This window comes from Hemitrygon akajei, chromosome 19 (genome assembly GCF_048418815.1).
Source record: "Hemitrygon akajei chromosome 19, sHemAka1.3, whole genome shotgun sequence".
Lineage (NCBI taxonomy): Eukaryota > Metazoa > Chordata > Chondrichthyes > Myliobatiformes > Dasyatidae > Hemitrygon > Hemitrygon akajei.
In genome coordinates, this window is record NC_133142.1 from 53,049,743 (window position 1) to 53,077,172 (window position 27,430).

A 27,430-nucleotide genomic window follows, 5' to 3' on the forward strand; every position below is an offset into this window, starting at 1 on the left:
GCTGTGCCACTCACTCCAACGCTGTCTCCAACTCTAACTCCATCTCAAGCATGCCTCGACCCTGCTCTGACCACTTCCCCTCTACCGTGCCTTGACCTTACTCCGACTTTGCATCGCATCTGCACGCCTCGACTCTCAAGTCAACCTTGCCTTCACTTGCCTCTTCGTTGTTTGAGGTGATAGTTTACCACAATTTTCCACAGAAAAAGTGTTATACCATCATCCCGCAGAGACTAGTGGAGAAACTGTTACTGCTTGGCCTTAACACTGCCATGTGTCGCTGGATTCTGGATTTCTTAACAGAGAGACCACAGTCAGTCCGTGTTGGCAGGAACATCTCTGACTCCATCACACTGAGCACTGGATCCCCACAAGGCTGTGTGCTTAGCCCATTGCTGTTTACACTGCTAACACATGACTGTGCAGCCAGATTCAAGGGGAACCTGATCATTAAATTTGCTGATGATACCACGATGGTGGGGCTCATCAGCAAAAATGATGAAACAATGTACAGGGAGGAGGTCAAACACCTAGAGAGCTGGTGCAGTGACAACAACTTGATGCTTAATGTCACCAAAACCAAGGAGATGATCGTCGATTTCAGACGGTCTCAGCCTGAGCACACACCCCTCAGCATCAGCGGCTCCACAGTGGAGAGAGTGGAAAACATCCTTGGGGATGTCCAAGTTCCTTGGGGTGCAGATCTCGGACAATCTCACCTGGTCCAGGAACACCACTGGGATTGTGAAACGAGCCCAGCAGAGATTGCACTTTCTGAGGAAGCTTAAACAAGCATCACTCCCCACTAACATCTTAACTACATTCTACAGAGGAGTGGTTGAGAGTGTGCTGACCTTTTGCATCACAACCTGGTACTCCAGCTGCAGTGCTGCCGACAAAAAAGCCTTGCAGAGGGTGGTTAGGGGAGCAGAGATGGTTATTGGGGTCTCCCTACCTTCTGTCCAAGACCTCTTTCAGAGTCGATGCCTCCAGAAGACACGGTACATCATTAAAGACCCCTCACACACTCTCCATAAACTGGTTGTTCTTCTGCCATCAGGTAAATGTTACAGGAGCATCAAAACTAAAACCACAAGGCTACTAAACAGCTTCCTCCCACAGGCAGGCAGACTGCTAAATAGCTGCTCTACCTGACTCTGCTTTGGACACTTTTAACTTGCACTGGACACTTATAACTTGTTTTTAACTGACATGTGGCTGTTGTGTTTTACTATTTATTGTTATGTTTATTATCTAGTGTTGCATTTGTTATGTTATGATTGCACTGCTCCTGGGAAATGCTGTCTCATTCTGCCCTGCAGAGCTGATGTATGGTTAGAATGACAATAAAGTTTTTGAATCTTGAATCTTGAATCTTATTAATAAAAGTATTTAGTTGTATTTCTTGCTTTATCAACCACCAGTAAGCTGTCACCCATCTTCAGAAGAGCCATCTTAAATTGTTTATGTACAAAAGTCGGGATGTTATGTTGAGGTTGTATAAAAGGTTGATGGGGCCTAATTTGGAGTATTGTGTGCAGTTTTAGTCACCTACCTACAGGAAAGATGTTGAAAAATTACAGCAAAAATTTGCAAGGATGTTGTCAGGACTGCAGAATCTAAGTTATAAGGAAAGATCGAAAGATTGAATAGGTTTTGATTTTATTCTTTGGAAAATAGAAGAATAGAGGAAGTATACAAAATTATGAGGGGTATAGATAAGGTAAATGCAAGCAGGCTTTTTCTACTGAGGTTGGATGGGATTATAACTAGAAGTCATGGGTTAAGGGTGAAAGGTGAAAATTTTAAGGGAAACATGAGGGGAAACCTGTTCACTCAGAGGATCATGAGAGTGTGGAATGAGCTGGTTAGTGCAAGTGGTGCATGTACAGTAAGCTTGATTTCAACATTTAAGAGAAGTTTGGATTGGTAAATGGATGGCAGAGGTAAGGAAAGCTATGGTCCAGGGGCAGGTCGATGGGATTAGATAGGTTAAATGGTTCAACATGAACTAGATGGGCCAAAGGGCCTGTTTCCGTGCTGTATTTTTCTATGACTCTACAAGTCTAAATTCTATTCTGTATCTTTATTTCTCTGTCAATGTCTGCAAGAAAATGAATCTCATAGTGAAATCTCATGGTGAAATATATATATCATTTTGATAATAATCTGACTTTTACCGAAGTGAATGATCCTGCAATTTCCCACATTGAACTCCATTTGGCGAGTTTCACCTATCTATCTATATTCTGTTGCATAGTCCAAATACAATCTTTGCAGATTGCCTATCCACCTATTTTGATGTCATCATCAAGATTGGACACCTAAAAGTCTTCTCCCTCCTTGGTATCACTAATATAAATCCCAAACTGATGCTTGGAGCTCTCCACTTGTTACATCCTTCCACCCTGAAGAAGACCCAATTGTTCCAGTTCATGAGCCCAAGTATGGAGAGGTACAGGTACAGTGACAAACTTGCAGCAGAAACACAGACAGTAAATAAACTACACACCACAACATGGATGAGTGGGCCAATAATTCCGAAGATGATACAAAATTTGGTGGTACTGCTTATAGAGAGAAGACTGCCAAAGGATAACAGTGGGATATAGATCAAATGCAGATGGATGGAGAATTGGCAGATAGAGTTTAATATGACCAAGTCTGAGTGGATATCAAATATAAAGGGCCAGTACACAGTTAATGCCAGGACCCTTATCAGTGTTGGATCTTGGGGTCCAAGTCAATCGCATCCTGAAAGCGGCAGCACAGGTTGACAGGGTGGTAGAAAAGGGCACAGGGCATGCCTGGCTCCATGTTGAGACATTGAGTTCAAGAGTCAGGAAGTTTTGTTGCAACTTAATAAAATTCTGGTTGGGCACTCCTTGGACTATTGCTTTCAGTTCTGATCTCCCCATTACCAGAAGGATGCCTGAGGAAAGTTTTGAAGAGGGTACAGAAGAGATTTACCAGGATACTGCCTGGATAGGAGGGCGTGTACTCTGAGGAAAGGTTGGACAAACTTGGGTTGTTTTTTTCTCTGGAACAGCAAAGGCTAAGGAAATATCTGAAAATGTATAAAAGAGTATGAAGAGGATTGAGTATAGGAGCTGAGATATTATGTTGCAATTGTATTGGTGAAGCCACATTTGGAATACTGTGTACACAGTTTTGGTCTCCCTGTTCTGAAAACCATGAAAGAAAGTTATGAGGGAAAGCATAAAAATTGTTGAAAATGTTGCCAGGATTAGACGGCCTTTTGTGGTGGACTACCGGTAGATATACCTGTCTGGCTGCTCCTGTGGCTCCTCCCACAGACCCTGCTGACTGCTCCTGTGGCTCCTCCCACAGACCCCTGCTGACTGCTCCTGTGGCTCCTCCCACAGACCCTGCTGACTGCTCCTGTGACTCCTCCCACAGACCCCTGTATAAAGGTGACTGTGGGCTGCTGCTCTCCCTCATTTTCCCCAGGATGCAGTGTTGTTTATTCTTCCAGTCAATAAAAGCTGATATCTCGCTTATACGTCTCAGCGTGAGTTATTGATGGTGCATCACCTTTGATAGAGGGAGAGGTTGAAACAGGCTAGATATTTATTCCTTGGAGCATTGTAAAATGAGGGGTAACCTTATAGAGGTATATAAAATCATGAAAGGTATAGATAAGGTGGATGATAGCAGGTTTTTCCCCCCAGGTAGTGGAATCTAAAACTAACAGGCACAGATATAGTATGAGAGGGAAATGATTTAAAATAAATTTTGAGGAACAACATTTTCATGCTGGAATCATGAGTATGCGGAATGTGTTTCCTGAGGAAGTTGGTGAGTATGTGGAATGTGTTTCCTGAGGAAGTTGATGAGGATGTGGAATGAGTTTCCTGAGGAAGTTGATGAGGATGTGGAATGTGTTTCCTGAGGAAGTTGGTGAGTGTGTGGAATGTGTTTCCTGAGGAAGTTGGTGAGTATGTGGAATGTGTTTCCTGAGGAAGTTGATGAGGATGTGGAATGAGTTTCCTGAGGAAGTTGATGAGGATGTGGAATGAGTTTCCTGAGGAAGTTGATGAGGATGTGGAATGTGTTTCCTGAGGAAGTTGATGAGGATGTGGAATGTGTTTCCTGAGGAAGTTGGTGAGTATGTGGAATGTGTTTCCTGAGGAAGTTGGTGAGTGTCTGGAATGTGTTTCCTGAGGAAGTTGGTGAGTGTCTGGAATGAGTTTCCTGAGGAAGTTGGTGAGTATGTGGAATGTGTTTCCTGAGGAAGTTGATGAGGATGTGGAATGAGTTTCCTGAGGAAGTTGATGAGGATGTGGAATGTGTTTCCTGAGGAAGTTGATGAGGATGTGGAATGTGTTTCCTGAGGAAGTTGGTGAGTATGTGGAATGTGTTTCCTGAGGAAGTTGGTGAGTGTCTGGAATGTGTTTCCTGAGGAAGTTTGTGAGTGTCTGGAATGAGTTTCCTGAGGAAGTTGATGAGGATGTGGAATGTGTTTCCTGAGGAAGTTGATGAGGATGTGGAATGTGTTTCCTGAGGAAGTTGGTGAGTATGTGGAATGAGTTTCCTGAGGAAGTTGGTGAGTGTGTGGAATGAGTTTCCTGAGGAAGTTGGTGAGTGTCTGGAATGAGCTTCCTGAGGAAGTTGGTGAGTGTGTGGAATGAGTTTCCTGAGGAAGTTGGTGAGTATGTGGAATGTGTTTCCTGAGGAAGTTGGTGAGTGTGTGGAATGAGTTTCCTGAGGAAGTTGGTGAGTGTCTGGAATGAGTTTCCTGAGGAAGTTGGTGAGTGTATGGAATGAGTTTCCTGAGGAAGTTGGTGAGTGTCTGGAATGTGTTTCCTGAGGAAGTTGGTGAGTGTGTGGAATGAGTTTCCTGAGGAAGTTGGTGAGTGTATGGAATGTGTTTCCTGAGGAAGTTGGTGAGTGTCTGGAATGTGTTTCCTGAGGAAGTTGGTGAGTGTGTGGAATGAGTTTCCTGAGGAAGTTGGTGAGTGTCTGGAATGTGTTTCCTGAGGAAGTTGGTGAGTGTCTGGAATGAGTTTCCTGAGGAAGTTGATGAGGATGTGGAATGTGTTTCCTGAGGAAGTTGATGAGGATGTGGAATGTGTTTCCTGAGGAAGTTGGTGAGTGTGTGGAATGAGTTTCCTGAGGAAGTTGGTGAGTGTATGGAATGAGCTTCCTGAGGAAGTTGGTGAGTGTGTGGAATGAGTTTCCTGAGGAAGTTGGTGAGTATGTGGAATGAGTTTCCTGAGGAAGTTGGTGAGTGTCTGGAATGAGTTTCCTGAGGAAGTTGGTGAGTGTATGGAATGAGTTTCCTGAGGAAGTTGGTGAGTGTCTGGAATGTGTTTCCTGAGGAAGTTGGTGAGTGTGTGGAATGAGTTTCCTGAGGAAGTTGGTGAGTGTCTGGAATGTGTTTCCTGAGGAAGTTGGTGAGTGTCTGGAATGAGTTTCCTGAGGAAGTTGATGAGGATGTGGAATGTGTTTCCTGAGGAAGTTGATGAGGATGTGGAATGTGTTTCCTGAGGAAGTTGGTGAGTGTGTGGAATGAGTTTCCTGAGGAAGTTGGTGAGTGTATGGAATGAGCTTCCTGAGGAAGTTGGTGAGTGTGTGGAATGAGTTTCCTGAGGAAGTTGGTGAGTATGTGGAATGTGTTTCCTGAGGAAGTTGGTGAGTGTGTGGAATGAGTTTCCTGAGGAAGTTGGTGAGTGTCTGGAATGAGTTTCCTGAGGAAGTTGGTGAGTGTATGGAATGAGTTTCCTGAGGAAGTTGGTGAGTGTCTGGAATGTGTTTCCTGAGGAAGTTGGTGAGTGTGTGGAATGAGTTTCCTGAGGAAGTTGGTGAGTGTCTGGAATGTGTTTCCTGAGGAAGTTGGTGAGTGTCTGGAATGAGTTTCCTGAGGAAGTTGATGAGGATGTGGAATGTGTTTCCTGAGGAAGTTGGTGAGTATGTGGAATGTGTTTCCTGAGGAAGTTGGTGAGTGTGTGGAATGAGTTTCCTGAGGAAGTTGGTGAGTGTGTGGAATGAGTTTCCTGAGGAAGTTGGTGAGTGTCTGGAATGAGTTTCCTGAGGAAGTTGGTGAGTGTGTGGAATGAGTTTCCTGAGGAAGTTGGTGAGTGTATAGAATGAGCTTCCTGAGGAAGTTGGTGAGTGTGTGGAATGAGTTTCCTGAGGAAGTTGGTGAGTGTATAGAATGAGCTTCCTGAGGAAGTTGGTGAGTGTGTGGAATGAGTTTCCTGAGGAAGTTGGTGAGTGTCTGGAATGAGTTTCCTGAGGAAGTTGATGAGGATATGGAATGAGCTTCCTGAGGAAGTTGGTGAGGATATGGAATGAGTTTCCTGAGGAAGTTGGTGAGTGTGTGGAATGAGTTTCCTGAGGAAGTTGGTGAGTGTGTGGAATGAGTTTCCTGAGGAAGTTGGTGAGTGTCTGGAATGAGTTTCCTGAGGAAGTTGGTGAGTGTGTGGAATGAGTTTCCTGAGGAAGTTGGTGAGTGTCTGGAATGAGTTTCCTGAGGAAGTTGGTGAGTGTGTGGAATGAGTTTCCTGAGGAAGTTGGTGAGTGTGTGGAATGAGTTTCCTGAGGAAGTTGGTGAGTGTGTGGAATGAGTTTCCTGAGGAAGCTGGTGAGTGTGTGGAATGAGTTTCCTGAGGAAGTTGGTGAGTGTCTGGAATGAGTTTCCTGAGGAAGTTGATGAGGATATGGAATGAGTTTCCTGAGGAAGTTGGTGAGGATATGGAATGAGTTTCCTGAGGAAGTTGGTGAGTGTGTGGAATGAGTTTCCTGAGGAAGTTGGTGAGTGTCTGGAATGAGTTTCCTGAGGAAGTTGGTGAGTGTGTGGAATGAGTTTCCTGAGGAAGTTGGTGAGTGTGTGGAATGAGTTTCCTGAGGAAGTTGGTGAGTGTGTGGAATGAGTTTCCTGAGGAAGTTGGTGAGTGTCTGGAATGAGTTTCCTGAGGAAGTTGGTGAGTGTGTGGAATGAGTTTCCTGAGGAAGTTGGTGAGTGTGTGGAATGAGTTTCCTGAGGAAGTTGGTGAGTGTGTGGAATGAGTTTCCTGAGGAAGTTGGTGAGTGTCTGGAATGAGTTTCCTGAGGAAGTTGGTGAGTGTGTGGAATGAGTTTCCTGAGGAAGTTGGTGAGTGTGTGGAATGAGTTTCCTGAGGAAGTTGGTGAGTGTCTGGAATGAGTTTCCTGAGGAAGTTGGTGAGTGTGTGGAATGAGTTTCCTGAGGAAGTTGGTGAGTGTATAGAATGAGCTTCCTGAGGAAGTTGGTGAGTGTGTGGAATGAGTTTCCTGAGGAAGTTGGTGAGTGTATAGAATGAGCTTCCTGAGGAAGTTGGTGAGTGTGTGGAATGAGTTTCCTGAGGAAGTTGGTGAGTGTCTGGAATGAGTTTCCTGAGGAAGTTGATGAGGATATGGAATGAGCTTCCTGAGGAAGTTGGTGAGGATATGGAATGAGTTTCCTGAGGAAGTTGGTGAGTGTGTGGAATGAGTTTCCTGAGGAAGTTGGTGAGTGTGTGGAATGAGTTTCCTGAGGAAGTTGGTGAGTGTCTGGAATGAGTTTCCTGAGGAAGTTGGTGAGTGTGTGGAATGAGTTTCCTGAGGAAGTTGGTGAGTGTCTGGAATGAGTTTCCTGAGGAAGTTGATGAGGATATGGAATGAGCTTCCTGAGGAAGTTGGTGAGTGTGTGGAATGAGTTTCCTGAGGAAGTTGGTGAGTGTCTGGAATGAGTTTCCTGAGGAAGTTGGTGAGTGTGTGGAATGAGTTTCCTGAGGAAGTTGGTGAGTGTGTGGAATGAGTTTCCTGAGGAAGTTGGTGAGTGTCTGGAATGAGTTTCCTGAGGAAGTTGATGAGGATATGGAATGAGCTTCCTGAGGAAGTTGGTGAGGATATGGAATGAGTTTCCTGAGGAAGTTGGTGAGTGTGTGGAATGAGTTTCCTGAGGAAGTTGGTGAGTGTCTGGAATGAGTTTCCTGAGGAAGTTGGTGAGTGTGTGGAATGAGTTTCCTGAGGAAGTTGGTGAGTGTGTGGAATGAGTTTCCTGAGGAAGTTGGTGAGTGTGTGGAATGAGTTTCCTGAGGAAGTTGGTGAGTGTCTGGAATGAGTTTCCTGAGGAAGTTGGTGAGTGTCTGGAATGAGTTTCCTGAGGAAGTTGATGAGGATATGGAATGAGCTTCCTGAGGAAGTTGGTGAGGATATGGAATGAGTTTCCTGAGGAAGTTGGTGAGTGTGTGGAATGAGTTTCCTGAGGAAGTTGGTGAGTGTGTGGAATGAGTTTCCTGAGGAAGTTGGTGAGTGTCTGGAATGAGTTTCCTGAGGAAGTTGGTGAGTGTGTGGAATGAGTTTCCTGAGGAAGTTGGCGAGTGTCTGGAATGAGTTTCCTGAGGAAGTTGATGAGGATATGGAATGAGCTTCCTGAGGAAGTTGGTGAGTGTGTGGAATGAGTTTCCTGAGGAAGTTGGTGAGTGTCTGGAATGAGTTTCCTGAGGAAGTTGGTGAGTGTGTGGAATGAGTTTCCTGAGGAAGTTGGTGAGTGTGTGGAATGAGTTTCCTGAGGAAGTTGGTGAGTGTCTGGAATGAGTTTCCTGAGGAAGTTGATGAGGATATGGAATGAGCTTCCTGAGGAAGTTGGTGAGGATATGGAATGAGTTTCCTGAGGAAGTTGGTGAGTGTGTGGAATGAGTTTCCTGAGGAAGTTGGTGAGTGTCTGGAATGAGTTTCCTGAGGAAGTTGGTGAGTGTGTGGAATGAGTTTCCTGAGGAAGTTGGTGAGTGTGTGGAATGAGTTTCCTGAGGAAGTTGGTGAGTGTGTGGAATGAGTTTCCTGAGGAAGTTGGTGAGTGTCTGGAATGAGTTTCCTGAGGAAGTTGGTGAGTGTGTGGAATGAGTTTCCTGAGGAAGTTGGTGAGTGTGTGGAATGAGTTTCCTGAGGAAGTTGGTGAGTGTCTGGAATGAGTTTCCTGAGGAAGTTGGTGAGTGTATAGAATGAGCTTCCTGAGGAAGTGGTTGAGACAGATACAATAGATTCATTTAAGGAGTACTTAGACAGATACATGCAAGGAGATGGCTTGGAAGTAAATGGGCCAAATGCAGTAAATTGGGAGTAGATAGATGGGCATCATGATCAATTTACTATTCCAATTTTTGGAGTACTTTTTGCATACTGCAGAAAACAGAGAATGTTATAGCCTAATGCATTGATGCCTCACTTGGCCATATAGTCCTAAACAAGATCTACATCACACACAAAATGCTGGAAGAACTCTGCAGGTCAGGCAGCGTCTATGAAGAGAAATAACCAGTCAATGGTAGCTGAGACCCTTCATCAAGATGTGCCTTATCTAAAGCAGTGGCTGTAAATGTGTGTTGCATACTTGGATAGCTTGAAAGCTGTATGTCTCTACTACGGCTTTCACATCTAACTACTGGAGCCAATACTTGTCTTGGTCTTTGAAGAGGGTACAGTGCTCTCTCATAGAGCTGCTGCCTCATAACTCCAGTGACCTGTATTTGATCCTAATTTCCAGTGCTGTCTGGGTGCGGTTTGTATGTTCTTCCTGAGAATGCGTGAGTTTCTTCCAGGTTCCTCCCATATGTCAAAGTCACGCAGGTGGGCAGAGTAATTGGTCATTATTAATCATTGCCAGTGTATATATGAGTGGTAGAATGTGTGGTCAGAGTAAATGGGAATGTGGGGAAATAAATTGGGATTAGTATCTGACCAATTGATGTTTGGGCTGAAGGGCTTGTTTCCAGCTACATGACTCTACAGCTTTGGTGCCCTGCATGAGAAAATGAAGCCAATTATTCCAATCATCCCATGGACTGTTCTCACTCCAAAAAGCATCATATGCCGTGCCTGTGTATTGTTCTTCTTCCCTCAGATGGTTCCCTTATGCCAAGTCTTTGGTAAGCCATCACCTTCCAATCTGAGAAAATCAAAACATTTCCAGAGGTTGAACATAATTAAAAAATGTTCTGACAAGTACTGTTCTGCTGAAGGGACTTTGACCTGCAAAGTTAAACACAAAAGGATTCTGCAAATGCTAGAAATCCAGAGAAATACTCAAAAATAAGCTGGAGCAACTCAAAAGACCAGGCAGCATGGATGGAGGGAAACAGCCTACGTCTCAGTTCAAAGACCATTCATCAGAATTGGAAAAAAAAGGGGGGGGGGGAAGCCAGAATAAGCAGCTACAAATCTTAAATATAAGAGATTTTGCGGATGGTGGAAATCCAGAAGGGTCTCGGCAAGAAATGTCAGCTGTTTATTCATTTCCATAGATACCGCCTGAACTGCTAAGTTCCTCCAGCATTTTGTGTGTGTTGCTCAGAATAAGTTGGTTGGGGGTGTGCAGATGTGGATTAGTGGGTGGAGGTGATGATCAGCCTTACTGCTTAGGGAAAGTGACTGCTTTTGAGTCTGGTGGTCCTGGTGTGGATGCTACAAGGCCTCCTTCCTGAGGGGAGTGGGACAGAGTAGGGTGGGTGTGATGTTACTAGCACTTCTCTGTATACACAGTAGGTCCCTTGATGGCAGGTAGGCTGGTGCCGGGGATGCATTGGGTAGCTTTGATGATTATTGTAGAAACTCCCTGCCCACCACAGTACAGTTTCCGTACCATGCAGTGATGCAGCCTGTTAGGATGCTCTCTGCTCAGAGAATAAAGGCGTTGGCGAGATTTCTGATTGTATATAATGTGTTCTTTGACAATGAGATGTGCACTCCCAGGTATTTGAAATTGCTCACAATTTCCACTGCTGGTCCACCAATGTAAAGAGTGGTGCAAGTGTAGCGAGGTCTTCTGAATTCGATAATCATCTCCTTGTCTTGTTGGTATTGAGGATTTCAAACATCTACAATCTTTTTTAACATTTAAATTCTAATAGAACTCACGACCATTTTTCTTCCAGGAATGACAACGCTGCTCCTCCGTCTCTCTTGCCTGAAAGGTGTTTCTTTTTCCCCTTGTTTTTGAAAATAATATTCAACATAGTGAGCTTCCAAAGGCACATTAGTGTTGGTTTATTGTTGTTACAGTGAAGAACTTAGTTTGATAAGCCATACATACTGATCATTTAAATCATAAGTACTTTAAAGTTGTACAAGTGAAAGGGAATAACAAAACGAAACAGAAAGTGCAGTGTGGGTAAGCAATAAGATAGAAGGGCCATGACAAGGTAGATTACTAGAATGAGTTCATTTATAATGTACAAGAAGTCCATTCCAGAGTTTTATAACAGTGGGATAGAAGCTGTCAAGCTAGGTAGTGTGTGTTTTCCTGTTTTTGGATCTTCTAACCAATGGAATGGAGGGAAGATAGAAGCTCCAGGATAGGAGTGGAGGTGGTCTTTGGTATGCTGGCTGCTTTTCTGAGGCAGTAAGAAGTGTAAAGAGAGTCTGTGGAAGGAAGGCCGGTTTTCATGATGGACTGAGTTGAATACAGAACTCTCTGCAATTTCTCACAGTCCTGGGCAGAGGAGTTTCCATACCAAGCTCTAATACATCCTAATATGATGCATTCCATATTGCATCTGTAAAACTCAGTGAGAGTCAATGGGGACATGCTGGATTTCCTTAGCCTTCTGCAGAAATGGAGACACTGGTGTGGTGTCTGCATGGTTATACCCTTTCTTCCAAAAGAAAGGTGGATCACATTCCAAAATGTTTCAATACCAATCCACTGGAATGTTTCAGTATGGCTGGCACTCTTAATAAATTTTCTCTTTGAAGAACTGAGTCCTGCCATTTGATGCTGAACATCCTGGTGTGACCTGTGCAGGTAGAAAATATTTACCCTTTCCTCATAGGTATCCACATTGTCCCATGATGTAGAAGAGCTTTATACGCTAACATGCTTGGTGTTGACAGCAAGCTTGGAGTTGTTCTATGCTGTAGAGTTTACTAACCTATGCACAAGTATGGTGAGATACAGTAAAATGGAAAAATTGCTCTCAGCAGCGTCACAGATTCGATTCAGACAACACAGAAAGTAAGTTATATGTTAATTACATGTAACTTATACAAGCCAAGGAAAACAAAACTGTGCAGAACAAGACATTAGTGCAAAACAAAACTTCCATGGTAATGCAGGAGGTGGGGTCATAGTGTTGCATTGCTGAGGTAGGATTTGGAACGTGCAGGTTGGTTTAAGAATCTAATGGAGTTCTTTGTCCTCTGGAACCAAAGTTCCATCACTTTTAAACTACTTTTACTGTTTTCTTCTGAAGGTCTGAGCTTTCCTCAGTTCTTCTGAACTGCATTTTTAAAGGCATGGAAGATGCAGATGTCAAATGTTGAAAGGGGAGACCTAAATGGAACCATAAGTGAACCTTGTGGAAGATGTTGTCCTAATGTAGCAATGCACACAAAATGCTGGAGGAACACAGCAGGCCAGGCAGCATCTATAGAAGAGTATAGTCAACGTTTCGAGCCAAGACCCTTCATTAGGTCCTGCCAAAGGGTCTCAGACCGAAACATCAACTGTACTGTTTTCTATAGATGCTGCATGACCTGCTGAGTTCCTCCAAAATTTTGCATGTGTTGCTTGGATTTCCAGCATCTGCAGATTTTCCTCTGTTTGTCCTAATGTAGCTGCTTGCTTTATTCTGGTTGTGAAAGCAAATCTCTGACAATCTGTTAAAGGTGATCCCTTACTTCTTATAGTGAGCTGTAAGAACACTATAATCGGTGAATGAAAGCTTGCTGATCAACATCTTTCAGACTTCAGTTTGCTCAGTGGCAGGTTATGTAGTTCACCCTTTGCCATGGACCTGCTCAACCATGTGAGCTGTCAAACAACGTTTAGGCCCTTAGAGGGCTGTTTGTCCACAGAGCCCCAGAATATCTACTGTAAGCTCAATGCAAGTCTGCCTGTCACTGCGTACAAATTATTCCCACCTCCATGTGTATGCTTACCATTAAAGACTCCCTCTTATATAATCCCACTTTGTCTTAAAATTAAAGTGTATTATTTTGTAAAAAGGCTCATGTGCAAATCATAAAAACATTATAAAACTCCAAGGTGGGCACGTGAAACTATCCTTCCTGATTGGATACTTCAACAGAACTGAGCCCCCTAAGATAGATCTCAATGTTACTAAGGCTATCATTAATACTGTTTCATGTCAGTCTTACAGAGCTATCCTTATTCTCTTTATTTTTTCTGATGATGTCAGTGATAATAGAGCACGATTGGATCCTCTGGGCAGATAAGCTAAAATCAAATAAAATGGCTTATCCTTCCTCTTGATCAGCTGTTGGATGTGATTTATTTTTATTGCTTTAAGATGAGAGTTCTATTCATTCTCTGGCTGGTCTGGGATATATTTGGTCCAGATACCTGAGGTAAGGTAAGAGTAATCAGTTAGTTTCTCTGGCTATAGACCAGCTCGTGACACCAGCTGGGAAGCAACGGTATCAATAAGTTACTCATGAGACCCAGCCAGGTGGAAAATGTCGGCAGTGCTCTCTCTCGAGATTAACACAGCAAGAATCACGCTTGGCAAGATTTGAGATAGGGAAAGCAGCCTGTGCCAGGCAACCTCAGACTGAATGGAGGAGGGGAAAAATTGGAACTGCTTGTATGCTCGTGAAACATGCCTGATCAGGTACATAGCATTGCTGGCTCTGACAGGAAGGAACAAGGGATCTCTACTGAGGCTCTTAGCACATTCAAACGGGCGCAGAGACCTCAACCCCAGGCTGAACTGATGGATACAGAGATCTCACACATTTCTACTGGATAGGGATCTTTTGCTCATTCTGAGGGAACAGGGTCCTCAGCTCCCACTAAAGAAACAAGAGCAGTAATGTCTCAGCTGGAGGAATACTAGGTGCTTGTCTCCAAATGAATGACTGCAATAGCCAAGACTGAGGGTCTTGGCTCAGAATTTGCAATACATGTTATGTTTTCTAACTCTAAAACATGAAAATAATTGAAAGCAAAAACATGGAGTTGGGAATACTGTGTCTTAGTTTCATTTTTACTTTAAACGAGGCATACACACATGAGGTGGCAGTGTACTGACGTATGGAGGTTTCCTTACTCTTGTGGGTAACGTCTTTCCTGACAAGGGGGTGGGAGTCACTCTGCTTAGCAGGTGAGAATTGTGGTTGTGAAACAATCTCAGGTTCTGGGACCTCTTCTGTGGTAGTTGTAGGAGTTGACTCTGGGACTGCAGAAAGTGGCACTGACAGCTGACCACCTCTCTTCTCTATTCCCTCTGCTCTCCTCAACTGATCGATGTGTCGTCTCCAGGTGATATCAAATGCGATCTCCACTGTGTAGGAGAGTAGTCCAGTTCTGTCCTTAATCTCTCAGAGTACCCACTTTTGATCACATCTGCAGTCCCTTGCCAGGACTGCTTGTCCAGGAGTGAAACATCAAACCTCCTTGTTTGAGGAGCCTTCAATTTGTCTCAGCTGTTTGTCCTGCGTACTCACTTCTGAGACTGGGTTTGAGGAGATCCAAGTGTGAATGCAAGGGGCAACTCAGGAGCAGCATAGCTGGTGAGTCATTGATTGTAATGTGTGCTGCTTTGCGATATGCAAGGGAAATTGGTGAGCAGTATCAGCGTACTGTGTTCTACTGATATTACTCCCAGTGTGTTCCTTAGACTCTGGACAAACCTCTCTGCCAAGCCGTAGCTAGGTAGTACAGAGCAGATGTCCATACGTTTTCAGGAATGATTGAAACTGTTATGCAACAAACTGTGGTCCATTGTCACTAATAAAATGTTCTGGTACACTAGTCCTTGAGAAGAAGCTTCTCAACACATCGACAGTGTGCAAGGCTATTGGGAACACTTCTGGTGCAAGCCATATTGCTCGTCTAGTTAGTTTTCACACTATAAATCTCAAGGCTACCCAGTCCTGCGTCACTCTCATCATTATCAGATTTTTCATCAACAGCATGCTGATAAGTACTCTTTCTGAAACTGCAACTTGACTATTTATCTTTTTCTCTTCCTTGTGCAGTCCATTTATTTTTGTCAGCCTGACATGCTCTTTGTATGTGTCTGACTTTGTTGTATTTTCTGCAAGTTTCGCCTTTAAACCTGCAATGGCTTGGTGTATGTGAAACTCTGCCACAACAGTAACACAATTCATTCAGCCAGGCTGGTTCCTGCTTAGACATTGCAATTTTGCTCACACTCACTTTCATTCCTGACTGCAACTCAATTGTGCCTGTCTGCTGTCTCCATTGATACAGCAATTTCAACTGTTCTCTTTAATGTAAGCTGTGCTTCAGTTAGGAGCCATTTTTAATGCTTTCTTGTAAGTGTATCATTAAGCCTATTTTTGAATTGGCAATACTCATACAACTTCTTTAATCCTTCCTTTTGAATCCTTATGAAACCCAAAACATTACGCAGTCAACGATGACTTCGTTGCTAAATATTCCTGCAATACTTCCACGATATCAGCAAAGCTTATATTGGCTGCAGCAGCTGAACTGCTCCGACCAAACCACTGCACCTGAAACAGATAGGTATTCATCCTGGGTTTGTTTAAAAACTACCTCATTGCCACTGTTGTTTTGTAACTCCAAAACATTAATTTTAAACAAAAATACAGAGACCAGAATAACACGTCTTAGTTTCATTTTAATTTCAAGTGAGGCACACACACGAGGTGGTCTAGTAATGACATATGCCATTTACATACTTTTACATATAACCCGCAATGCGTAATGTAAACAATGAATGTCCAGGCTCTCACCTGTTCTTGTATCCACGGTATTTAACCACTCCTCTAACACACACAGGGGAGGCAATGGTTTCCACCATCTCCCCACACGCAAAGAAGTCTCACTCCGAACCACTCCCCGACCCCCCTAAACACACACCACACATACAGTAGGAGGAACCTTCTCCCGCCATCCCACACAGGCGGGAGGGATCCAGCTCCCTCCCCCCTAAACACACACCACACATACAGTAGGAGGAACCTTCTCCCACCGTCCCACACAGGCGGGAGGGATCCAGCTCCTTCCCCCTAAACACACACCACACATACAGTAGGAGGATCCTTTTCCCACCGTCCCACACAGGCGGGAGGGATCCAGCTCCCTCCCCCCTAAACACACACCACACATACAGTAGGAGGAACCTTTTCCCACCGTCCCACACAGGCGGGAGGGATCCAGCTCCCTCCCCCCTAAACACACACCACACATACAGTAGGAGGAACCTTCTCCCACCGTCCCACACAGGCGGGAGGGATCCAGCTCCCTACCCCTAAACACACACCACACATACAGTAGGAGGAACCTTCTCCCGCCGTCCCACACAGGCGGGAGGGATCCAGCTCCCTCCCCCTAAACACACACCACACATACAGTAGGAGGAACCTTTTCCCACCGTCCCACACAGGCGGGAGGGATCCAGCTCGCTCCCCCCTAAACACACACCACACATACAGTAGGAGGAACCTTCTCCCACCGTCCCACACAGGCGGGAGGCATCGATTTCTCATCCCCACAGAGGCCAGAGGTCCGTCTACCTCCTACCTTCTCGCTCTCTCCTCTACCCCAGGACAAGGATCCATCACCAACCCCCTCCCACACCTCTCCTTTCCTCTCTCCCCGCTCCGTAAGCACACCAGAGCGGGAAACCATCAAAGTCTCCCCCTCCCACCCCAACGCGTTTCCGCCGCGCAACCCAGCTGCGCATGCGCACTTCCATAACCGGCATTTCCGGTGATCGGAGGAACAGGCACCGGAAGTGCTGGGGAACCTGGCAACCGGAGCGGGTGAGGGCATCGGAGTGGGTCCGTGTTTCGCATCAGCTGTCCAAGGGGTGGGAGGGAGTTAGGGTATGGGGAGCCAGTGACGGTGGGTTATGTAGGGCCAGGTATCGTCTCACTCATTGGGTAGGTTGGGGTGATGTTTAGATCTGATCCCAGTCATCACCAGATGTGACCTCAGTCCTGGGTAGGGGAATGCTTGGGGAGTAATCTACCTCGGTCACGGAAAGTTGGGGGGGGGGGGGGGAATCTCGGCTACAGATTTGTAGATACTCGTTGGTTCAGATATCACTGGAGGAAGTATACAGGGTTATACTGCATGTCACATCAAGCACTGGGTGCTCAGCATGCGCTCAGCCTATAGACTAGTCACTGGGAGTAGTATCTGGGTTCAGCTATGGCAGCAGGACCAGCGTAACATAGGTCACAGGCATGAGCTGATTTCCTGACCCCGTTCTTGGAAGGTCTGCATCCCAGTTCTGTCTAACTGACATTACTGGAAAGCACTAAAGTGCAAGTGTTTTTAATTCATCTGTCCGTAGTGTGATAACTAATTTAATAATCTTGACCTGTAGCAACAGGGCACAAAGTGCACCACCTGGGAGGGGAGTCAAAGGATCACCAGATGTTAATGAAAGAAATTTGTGGAATGGTACAAAAATCCTTCAAGTGTCTATTCTATCTAAGAATCACTTCTACAGAATTAGTCTGATTCTTGGTGTTTGTCACCTGTACCCTCACAGTTGGTATTCAGTACCATTCTAGAGAATTAAGCATGTAATTCCAGCCTGCGTCATACTGTAGGAGCGCTGCTGTGCTTGAGGTGATGGCTTTTGCTGAAGACATTAACCTTTTGTCAGTAGATATTTGCAAAAGATCCATGGCACACTTTTGAAGAGCCTGGTTACCTCTTAATCAGCACCCCTGAAAAAAAAATAATCTTACTGATTTTGTAAATTGGATAGGTGACAATTGGCTGCCTTCTTTCCAACGTTAGCACTGGGTTATGTTTTGCTTTGGGACATTCTGTGGTGAAAACCATCCTACAAATGCTTATCTTTTTCCTTTAAGTATAAAAGCAATGTCTGCACCCCACGGAGATGCTGATGGACCAAACACAGCAGCGACTGTGTCTGGAGTGGAGGGAAGGCCTTGTGGAAACAAAGATGTGTCAATTAAGCAGCCTGGATGCTTGCAGGGGCCTTATGTCACTGTTGGAGCGACTGTTCCTACTGGCTTCGAGAAAACAGCTGCCGATGAAGTCCAAGAGAAAATAGGATCTGAGTCCAGAATTAGCAAGGATCGAGGAAGAATCTATTTTGAGGTTTCTAAAGATAATCTTTTTCAGGTTAGCTTTATTATTTTGTATCCATTCCGTACATTTTTAAAGTATTTGAGAGCTTAAAACTAGGTTCTTTGTGAGTCCAAATCCAGAAGGTTGGAAAATAATTGGACCACCCATAGCCAGTGCTCTGTTAGTTTAACATAGATCACTAATCACATTGGACAGTTACTTTTTTGTGCGAGCTGGCTGCAGTTTAGATGCTAATCCTCTTGCATCTCTGAACAAGTTAATGGTTTGAATCCAAGCTAAAAAATTGAAAACATCATTATTGTTGGCCCTTGTGAAATGTTACTCTGATGTTCTGTTTGCTGTGCAGTTGGCATAAGGGATGTTAAGGCACTACTCATACTACAGCTACAGAAGAATCAGAGTCAGGTTTATTATCATTGACATGATGTGAAACTTGCTTTGAGGCAGCAGTACAGTGCAAAGACATCAAAATACATTTACAAAAAAGGCGAAACAAAAGGAAATACAATATCATGGGTTCATCTGATGGTGGAGGGGAAGAAGCTGTTCCTAAATCTTTGAATTGGTCCTCAGGCTCCTGTATCTTCTCGCTAATGCTAGTAATGAGAAGAGAGCATATCCCAGATGATGGAGGTCTGTAGTGATGGATGCCTTCTTCTTGAGGCACCAGAAATTGAAGACGACCTCAGTTAGTAGAGAGGGTTGAGCCCATGATGAAGCTGGTTGAGTCTATAATCCTTTGCTGCCTCTTGTGATCCTATGCACCGGAGAGTACATACACGACTGTGATGACAGAATGCTCTTCACCATACATCCATAGAAACTTGAAAGAGTCTTTGGTGACATACCAAATCTTCTCAAAATACTAACAAAGTAGAGCCATTGTTGTGCCTTCTTTGTGATGACATGTTAGATTTTGATGTTTTTATCAAAGGTTCTTTCAAAAATCAGGACAGAGGCCCAAAACCTGTTGCTTCATGCTTGCTTTATTAAACATAGAGTTGAAAATGAATAGTGATATAGGTCTACAAGTTAAAGGAGGAAAAGTGGAAGGGTCTAAAAACAAAGATAGCACTAGCCTTGTGGTCAGCTCTTTTATACTACATAGATAAGGAAAATTCTATTCAAATTCATAGATAAGAGTCAACCAATGAGATACCCCCATTCAAATAATGCAGTCCCAAGAGAAGCTTCCAGAATCATACCAAAATACCTACTAGGGGACAAATTGAACAGCTGAATGTATATATTGTGGTCACTAGGAAGCATATTAAACAGTTAAATGCCTGTAAGATCTACTTTAAATGTAAACAGATAATTAATTGCTGAACTGTAAAGTAAATAAATATTAAACAGATCAAACAACACCTCCCCTTGATTCTAAATCACATGTTTACAATCATTTCATCTGAAAATTCAGAGGCAGAAAACTTGTGGTTTCTACACTAAGTATAAAATAATCAAAAGCTACCGCAGTTATGAAATATCAAGGGGTATATATTCTTCAAAGTATTCATAGGATTATGGCATGTATGCAGAATATAGGCAACTTGCTTGAGTTTGAACTATTTTACTAATGATTAGGTAAAAATGATATAGATTATGATAAGGCATATTAGTATGAATATTAGTACTCATTGTAACAACAAATAATGTCAGGATAAACTTCATAATTCCAGTAATTGTCAACTTGCTTGAAGTCTTCTGGCTAGTTTGTAGCCCAGCAGTGTAGGCACTGGGTCAAGAAGTTAATAGCACGTTAATCACAGTGCTCGTTGTCCGTGTTGGGTACCACTTTAGCTTGCTTGCAATGGCTGGTGTGTATTCACTCACTTCTACTTTCTCCGCTGAGTTGGTAATTAACAGCAATAGACAATAGACAATAGGTGCAGAAGTAGACCATTCGGCCCTTCGAGAGGATAAGGATCTTCTCATTGAGTGTCCTTATGCGGTTTCTTAATCAGGACCACTCATCAGGAATCAGGGTGCATCATCCTTCTGTTAGATCACTCCAAGTGGCAGAAACCTGTTGGGAAGCAGACCAGACAGCTTGGGTTAATTGCATGTAATAGTTAACTAAACTGTCTGCTGCCATAATGTGTACATCAGCCTCTCTGAGACTGGGGGTCCCCGGCAGTAACATCCCACCTTAAATGGACTTGGTTTAGTTGCATGAGACCATAGGAAGAGCCGTCAGCCATGGTATGTCTTTCTCATGATACTTAGCTGTTGTTCAAATTGTCCTAATGACTCTGGGTGATGTAGACAATGAAAAATTTATTCAATGTTCATCAGTTGACATAATTCCTGACAAACACTCGCAATGAAATGTGTTCCTTGGTCAGAGTCGGTGTGACATGGCAATCCCCATCTAAGAATATAGTCCGTTATCAGAGTTTTTTCTGTGTATGTGGCAGTGGCTTTCCTTGCTGGAATAGTTTCCATCTATCTTGATAGCGTGCCCACTATTATCAGTGTGTCTGTATATCCTTGGCACTTTGGTAAATAAACATAGTCCACTAGTAAGTGTAAAAATGGACCAGATGGGGCAGGAGCACTTAATTGTAGCTTTTCCACTGCTCCAGGATTCATTTTTTTGGCATGTCACGCATCTTTCAAATGTTTGTTGAGCTTGTGACCTGAACTTTTGAGTTACACCACCACTGGGAGAATCTGTCGATCATCTTGTACTCCATGTGTCCAAGGGAGTGTATCTGCTGTGCTAGGTAACGAGCAACGTGGTTGGGGCTACTAGTCTATGACTAGTGCCGTATCTCCATAATCCATCACGTTTACCTCCCACCATTCTCCATCGAGAACCATTTTTCCCAGTTAGAGCATCAAGTTTACATCTCTCAAATATCTTGTATTCGATACAGTTAGAGCATCAAGTTTACATCTCTCGAATATCTTGTATTGATACAGAGTTCAACTTTGCTTCCATAATTCCAGTTGTTGGGCTCACTGCATGTGTTCTCAGTACTTCTTTTATTTGTTTTATTTCTTTTACTCCTTTCCGTGCTGCCCTTTTTGAAATTTCATCCACGAATGCATTTCCACAGCTTTCCATTGTAGTCGTTTCAGAGTCGCTTTTACATTTTAATACTCTGACAGCAGTTATATGAATTCTTGTACTATTTTACCATTCTTGATTGGGGTCCCTACAGCCAAAGAAACCCCCTTTGCCTCTGTAAGTTTCCAAAGTTATGCACAACTCCAAAAGCATATGGAGAATCAGTGTAGATATTAGCCAATCTTCTTTCTGCCAACTCACAGGCTTCAACCTAGAGAGCATCCTGGTACGTCTCCTCTGCACCCTCTCTAAAGCTTCCACATCATGCCTATAATGAGGCAATCAGAACTGAACACAATATTCCAAGTGTAATCTAACCAGATTTTTATAGAACTGCAATATTACCTCACAGCTGTTGAACTCAGTCCTCTAACTAATGAAGACTAGCACACCATATACCTTCTTATCAATGCTAATAATTTATATGGTACCTTTGTGGGATCTGTGGATTTGGAACACAAGATCCTTCAGTTCCTCCACCCTGCTAAGAATCCTGCCATTAGTCCTGTACTCGGCATTCAAATTCAACCTTCCAAAGTATATCACTTCACATATTTCCAGATTGAATTCCATCTGCCACTTCTTAGCCCATTTCTGCATCCTGTCAATGTTCCATTGTAACTTATGACAACCTTCTAACCATCCATAGCACTTGAAGAACAATAGATTCAATAATTGTAGCTGATATATCAGTGCAGTGCTTATCAAGTGTCCCACTGTCAGAGGGACTGTTGTCAGGTGAGATTTTAAACTGAAGCCCAGTCTGCCTTCACCAATGAATGCAAACAAAATATTTTAAAGAATAGTAGAGATATTATTTCTGATGCCCAGGCTAATATTTAACCCTGTTGAATAACGTAAGAAACAGAAGCAGGCAGAGGTTATGTGATCCTCTTATCCTACTCCATTTTTTATCACGATCATGGCTGTTTTTCTACTTCTGCCTCAATTTCACCTTAAGTGTTCACCTCTGATGTCTGACAGCCTGCTGCCATTTCTATATTAATGAAACAAATACAATTATAAAAATACTTCAAAATACAAATTTCTCTTATAATTTGAGGGCAAGGACTTTTATCCAGTCACCTGATAAATCAACATCTTTGTGGTATTTCAATGCATACATTTTGCATGTCAAGTTTCAAATGCCTCTCAACCAATTTTTGAAATGTTATAATGGTTATCTTTAATAAGTGGAAAAGTATTCTAGGAACACAATTTAATTTATTCCTGGCACACCCTGGGCAGTGTGTACCAAATAAACCATCAGGGAGAGAAATCAAATTATTTTCACATTTGATTACTTTCAAATATTAATTTATACAAATTAAAATCTTTATCTGCTATTCTTTCTCTTTCAGGTTCATCTTTTGAGATCTGTTGATAATTTATTTGTTGTTATCCAGGAGTTTCCTCAGTACCAGTTTAACAAATCCAAGGTAAGTGCCTACTAATATAGTGAATAATATGTAGCATATAAAAAAATAAAGAAACAGAACAGGACCTTTGAGTTTGGAAATCACGCACGTCTTCCATCTCTATGGCTACCTCGTAGAGTGGCTCACCTTGTAGAGCTGCTGCATCAAAGCTCCAGCAACCTGTGTTCAAAACTGAGTTTATTATCATATGCACATATATGTACAGGTACAGTGAAAGACTTACTTGCAGCAGCATTACAGGCACGTAGCATCAGGTGCACAATATTCACGAGAAAAATATAAAATATATAAAATTATATAAGGAAGAATATAATTAGAACAAAAATGTCCACTCTAATGCAAAGTCGTCATAGTGTTTCCATAATGAGGTGGTGATTAAGGTTGCGCAGGTTGGTTCAAGAACTAAATGGATTAAGGGAATAGCCCTGAACCTGGTGGTGATGTGAGACTTACGGATTTTGTACCTTCTCCCTGATGGTAGTTGTGAGAAGATGGATGGTGGGGATATTTGAATCAGAATCAGGTTTAATACCACTAGTATATGTCGTGAAATTATTGTTTTGGGGCAGCAGTACATTACAATATATAATAATAAAAATAAACTATAAATTACAATAAGAAGTTTATATTAAAAATTATATAAGTAGAGCCAAAAGAGGAGGGTTCATGAGTTCATTGTCCATTCAGATATCTGATGGCAGAGGGGAAGAAGCTATTCCTGAAATGGTGGGTGTGTGCCTTCAGGCTCCCATATCTTCTCCTGAATGGTAGAATTGAGAAGAGGGCACGTCCTAGATGATGGGGTGGGGGAGGTCCTTAATGATGGATGCCGCCTTTTTGAGGCATCAACTTTTGAAGGTGTCTTCAATGCTGGGAAGGCTAGTGCATGGAAGAACTTTCTGGAGCTTTTTAAGATCCTGTGTAATGGTCCCTCCATACTAGGCAGTGATGCAACTGGTTAGAATGCTCTCCACAGTACATCTATAGAAATTTGCTAGTGTCTTTGGTGACATACCAAGTCTCTTCAAACACCTAAAGTAATAGAGCTGCTGTTAAGCTTTCTTTTAATTGCATCAGTATGTTGGCCCCAGGATAGATCTTTAGAGATGTTGACAACCAGGAACTTGAAACTGCTCACCCTTTCCACTGCTTATGAGGCCTGATGTGTGTGTCCTCGATACTTCTCCTTTCTGAAATCCACAATCATTTCCTTGGTCTTACTGACGTTGAGTGCAAGGTTGTTTTTGCGACACTACTCAACTAGCTGATTTGTCTCACTCCTGTACGCCTCCTTATCCCCGTCTGAAGTTCTGCCAACAATGGTTGTGTCACTGGCAAATTTATAGATGACGTCTCAGCTGTGACTAGCCACACAGTTGTGGGTGTAGAGAGAGCAGAGCAGTGGGCTAAGCATGCATGTTTGAGGTATGCCAATTACGATTGTCAGCAAGGAGGAGATGTTATTTCCAATCCGCACAGATCGTGGGCTTCTGGTGAGGAAATCCCAGTGATGATGAATGTTGACTTCTTGAGGCAGTGCCTCATATAGATATTAATGATGGGGTGGGATGTACCTCTGATGTATTGAACTGAGTCCACTACTTTGAATCTACTGAGTTCAATCCTGACTTCTACATGAAGTTTGCACATTCTCCCCATGATTGCATGAGTTTCCTCAGGGTGCTCTAGTATCCTGCTTCATCTCCAAGATATGCAGATTAATAGCCACTGTAACCTTGCTCCTACTGTGTTAAAATCTGGGGAGAATTGATGGGAATTTGGGGAGAATAAAATAAGACTAATGTGAGTTGAGAATAGATGCATGCTTAATGATTTGGAGCTGGTGAGTACACAGGACCTGTTTTTGTGCTCTATCACTATGAGAAACAAGGGTGCATGCATCAATATTACAAAGTTTGTCAGCTCTTAGCTCATAGTTTGTTTTATATTTCATATTTTGCCAGTATTAATTGTTTTAACAATTGACTTGGACTTGGAGCAAGAGTTTAAGAAGTGTCAGTTAATAGTCAGTAACAGCAGTCAATAAAAAGAAGATAGGGTCAAGCAGAGCTGTCATTGTGAAACAGCTGTTGAGAGAGTAAGTATAGTGAGAATGGGAAGCTGAGGCTTTGGTGAGAGGAGGCTTGGCAGAGGAAGGAAAAAAGTTAGCTCTGGTAAGATCTCTTTGAACTATTATTTAGAATAAGTATCGCTGGGATATCAGCCAGGTCAGTGGCATGCTGTTCCTGCAGGGAATGGACTACACTTGTAGGAAGTGTGCTCATTTGTAGGAAGTGTTCCTGTCTGGCCATATTAAAGAACTGGAGCTGAAGTTGGACATACTTAAGATCGTCCAACATGCTGAGAGCGTCATAGACAAGAGTTGTAGCAAGGTGATAACACCTAAGTTACAAGCGGCATATATTCAGGTGATCACCCAGATCACCCAGGCCCTTCAGAGAATTGTGAGGATCATCGGGGTCTCTCTTCCACCCATCCAAGATATCTATCAGTAGCGCTGCATTGTCAATGATCCCTCCCATCCATCCAACAATCTCTTTGACCCCCTAACATATGGCAGCAGCTACTGTAGCATTAGGATAAGGACGGTTAGGATGAGATACAGCTTTTTCCCTCAGGCTGTGAGGCTGCTAAACTCCCTGCACAACCCAGGTCTCACCAAGTTTGAAGTGCCAGTAGTGTATACTGTTTTCTTTTTAACTTGTGTCATTGATGCACTTTATTATTTGTTAATTTATATATGGTACAATTACCTTTGCATTGTGTGTGTTACATGCACTGTGTTGTGCACCTTAGTCCAGAGAAACTTTGGTAGTATGTATGTATACAGGGATAACAATAAACTTGAACTTGTGAGGAGAAGAGACAGACGGTGCAGAGTACCCTGTGGCTATTCTCCTTAGAAGCAAATACTGGATACTGCAGGAGGGAACAACCTTTCTGAGTACAGCAGCTGTTGCCTGGTCAGAGGCACTCTGACCAGCTCTGCGGCTCAGCTGGTAAGGGAAACATTAGGCAGGGTGCTAGTTATAGGAGACTTAATTGTTAGGTGGGCAGACAGGAAATTTTGTGCCTACAGAAGAGATGCCTGGTTGGTGTGTTGCCTTCTGGGTGTCAGAAAGAGGAACGAGGCCCAACATCTAGATGCAGTTACAAAGAAGGCATGGCAATAGCTATAATTCATGAGGAGTTTGAGGAGGTTTAGTATATCACCAAAGCCAAGCAAGAGTTTCTACAGATGTCCTGTGGAGAGCATTCTAGTTGGCTGCATCACCATCTGGTATGGAGAAGGGATTGAAATAAGCTGCAGAAAGTTATAACCTCAGTCAGCTCTATCATGGCCACTAGCCTCCCCAGCATCTTGGATATCTTCAAGGAGCAATGCCTCAAAAAGGTGACATCCATCATTAAGGATCCCCATCAACCAGGACATGCTCGTTTCTCATTGCTACCATCAGGGAGGAGGTACAGGAACCTGAAGGCACACGCTCAACGATTCTGGAACGGCTTCTTCCCTGTAATTTACAGCTTTTTATTATTATATATTACAGTGTACTGCTGCAGCATAACAACAAATTTCATGACATGTACAGGTGATATTAAACCTGCTTCAGATTCCGAAGTCTTGGAACAGTTGCAGAACACACTCAAGGGGAAGCGTAAACAGTTAGATGTCTGTTGGTACCAACAACATAGGTCGAATGAGGGATGAGGTCCTGCACAGTGAATATAAGGAGTTATGTGAGAACTTAAAAAGCAGGACGTGATCTCTGCATTACTCCTAGTGCCACATGCTAGTGAGGGTAGAATTAGTAAGACAGCTAAGCTGATTGCATGGCTGAGTACCGGGTGCAAGATGCAGGGATTCAAATTTTTGGATAATTAAGCTCTCATCTAGGGTAGTGATGACCTATACAAGAGAAATGGGTTGCATCTGAACTGGAGGAGGACTCATATCCTGGCTGGGACATACGCAAATGTTACCTAGTCAGGCTTAAACTAGAGTGATGGAGGGTGTGGTCCCAAGAGGTAGAGTAGCTGATGAAAAATCAGGGATAATATGGTAGCCAGTGGAAGTAAGTTTAGCTGTTAGGGTATCCAGAAACACAGTAAGGAGAGATGTAAGACCATTGATTTGAACTGAATTTATTTCAGTGCCCCTTAAAGATTAGCATGGCCATCTGTGTGTGGAGCCAAAGGAAATGGGAGAGATTTTTTAATAATTCCAATTTTTACGGTGGAGAAAACAATGAAAGCTAAGGAAGCAAACACGAGGAAATCTGCAGATGCTGGAAATTTAAGCAACACACACAAAATGCTGGTGGAACGCAGCAGGCCAGGCAGCATCTATAGAGAGAAGTGCTGTCGACGTTTCGGGAGGAGACCCTTCGTCAGGACTAACTGAAAGGAAAGATAGTAAGAGATTTGAAAGTAGGAGGTGGACGGGAAAATGTGAAATGATAGAAGACCGGAGGGGGTGGGGTGAAGCTGAGAGCTGGAAAGGTGATTGGCAAAAAGGATACAGAGCTAGAGAAGGGAAAGGATCATGGGACGGGAGGCCTAGGGAGAAAGAAAGGGGGAGGGGAGCACCAGAGGGAGATGGAGAACAGGCAGAGTGATGGGCAGAAAGAGAGGGGAAAAAAGGGGGGGGGGGGAGCTAAATATATCAGGGATGGGGTAAGAAGGGGAGGAGGGGCATTAACGGAAGTTAGAGAAGTCAATGTTCATGCCCTCAGGTTGGAGGCTACCCAGCCGGTATATAAGGTGGTGTTCCTCCAACCTGAGTGTGGCTTCATCTTGACAGTAGAGGAGGCCATGGATAGACATATCAGAATGGGAATGAGACGTGGA

General features: G+C 43.4%; 1 protein-coding gene across 5 annotated transcripts in view; it reads left to right on the forward strand.

Annotated features, from left to right (window-relative positions):
* Positions 1–16,678: 16,678 nt before the first annotated feature.
* Positions 16,679–27,430, forward strand: part of thumpd3 (THUMP domain containing 3) — a 43,603-nt gene continuing 32,851 nt past the window's right edge. For 2 of the 5 annotated variants that reach the window (XM_073072510.1, XM_073072516.1), the window contains exons 1-3: positions 16,679–16,737; positions 17,803–18,079; positions 22,481–22,558. In XM_073072510.1, the coding sequence (XP_072928611.1) occupies positions 17,813–18,079; positions 22,481–22,558 (345 nt within the window). In that variant the 5' untranslated portion in view covers positions 16,679–16,737; positions 17,803–17,812. Of the gene's footprint in view, positions 16,756–16,811; positions 16,919–17,802; positions 18,080–22,480; positions 22,559–27,430 lie in introns of those variants that run through there. The other 3 variants (XM_073072513.1, XM_073072514.1, XM_073072515.1) reach the window with 3 other exon arrangements.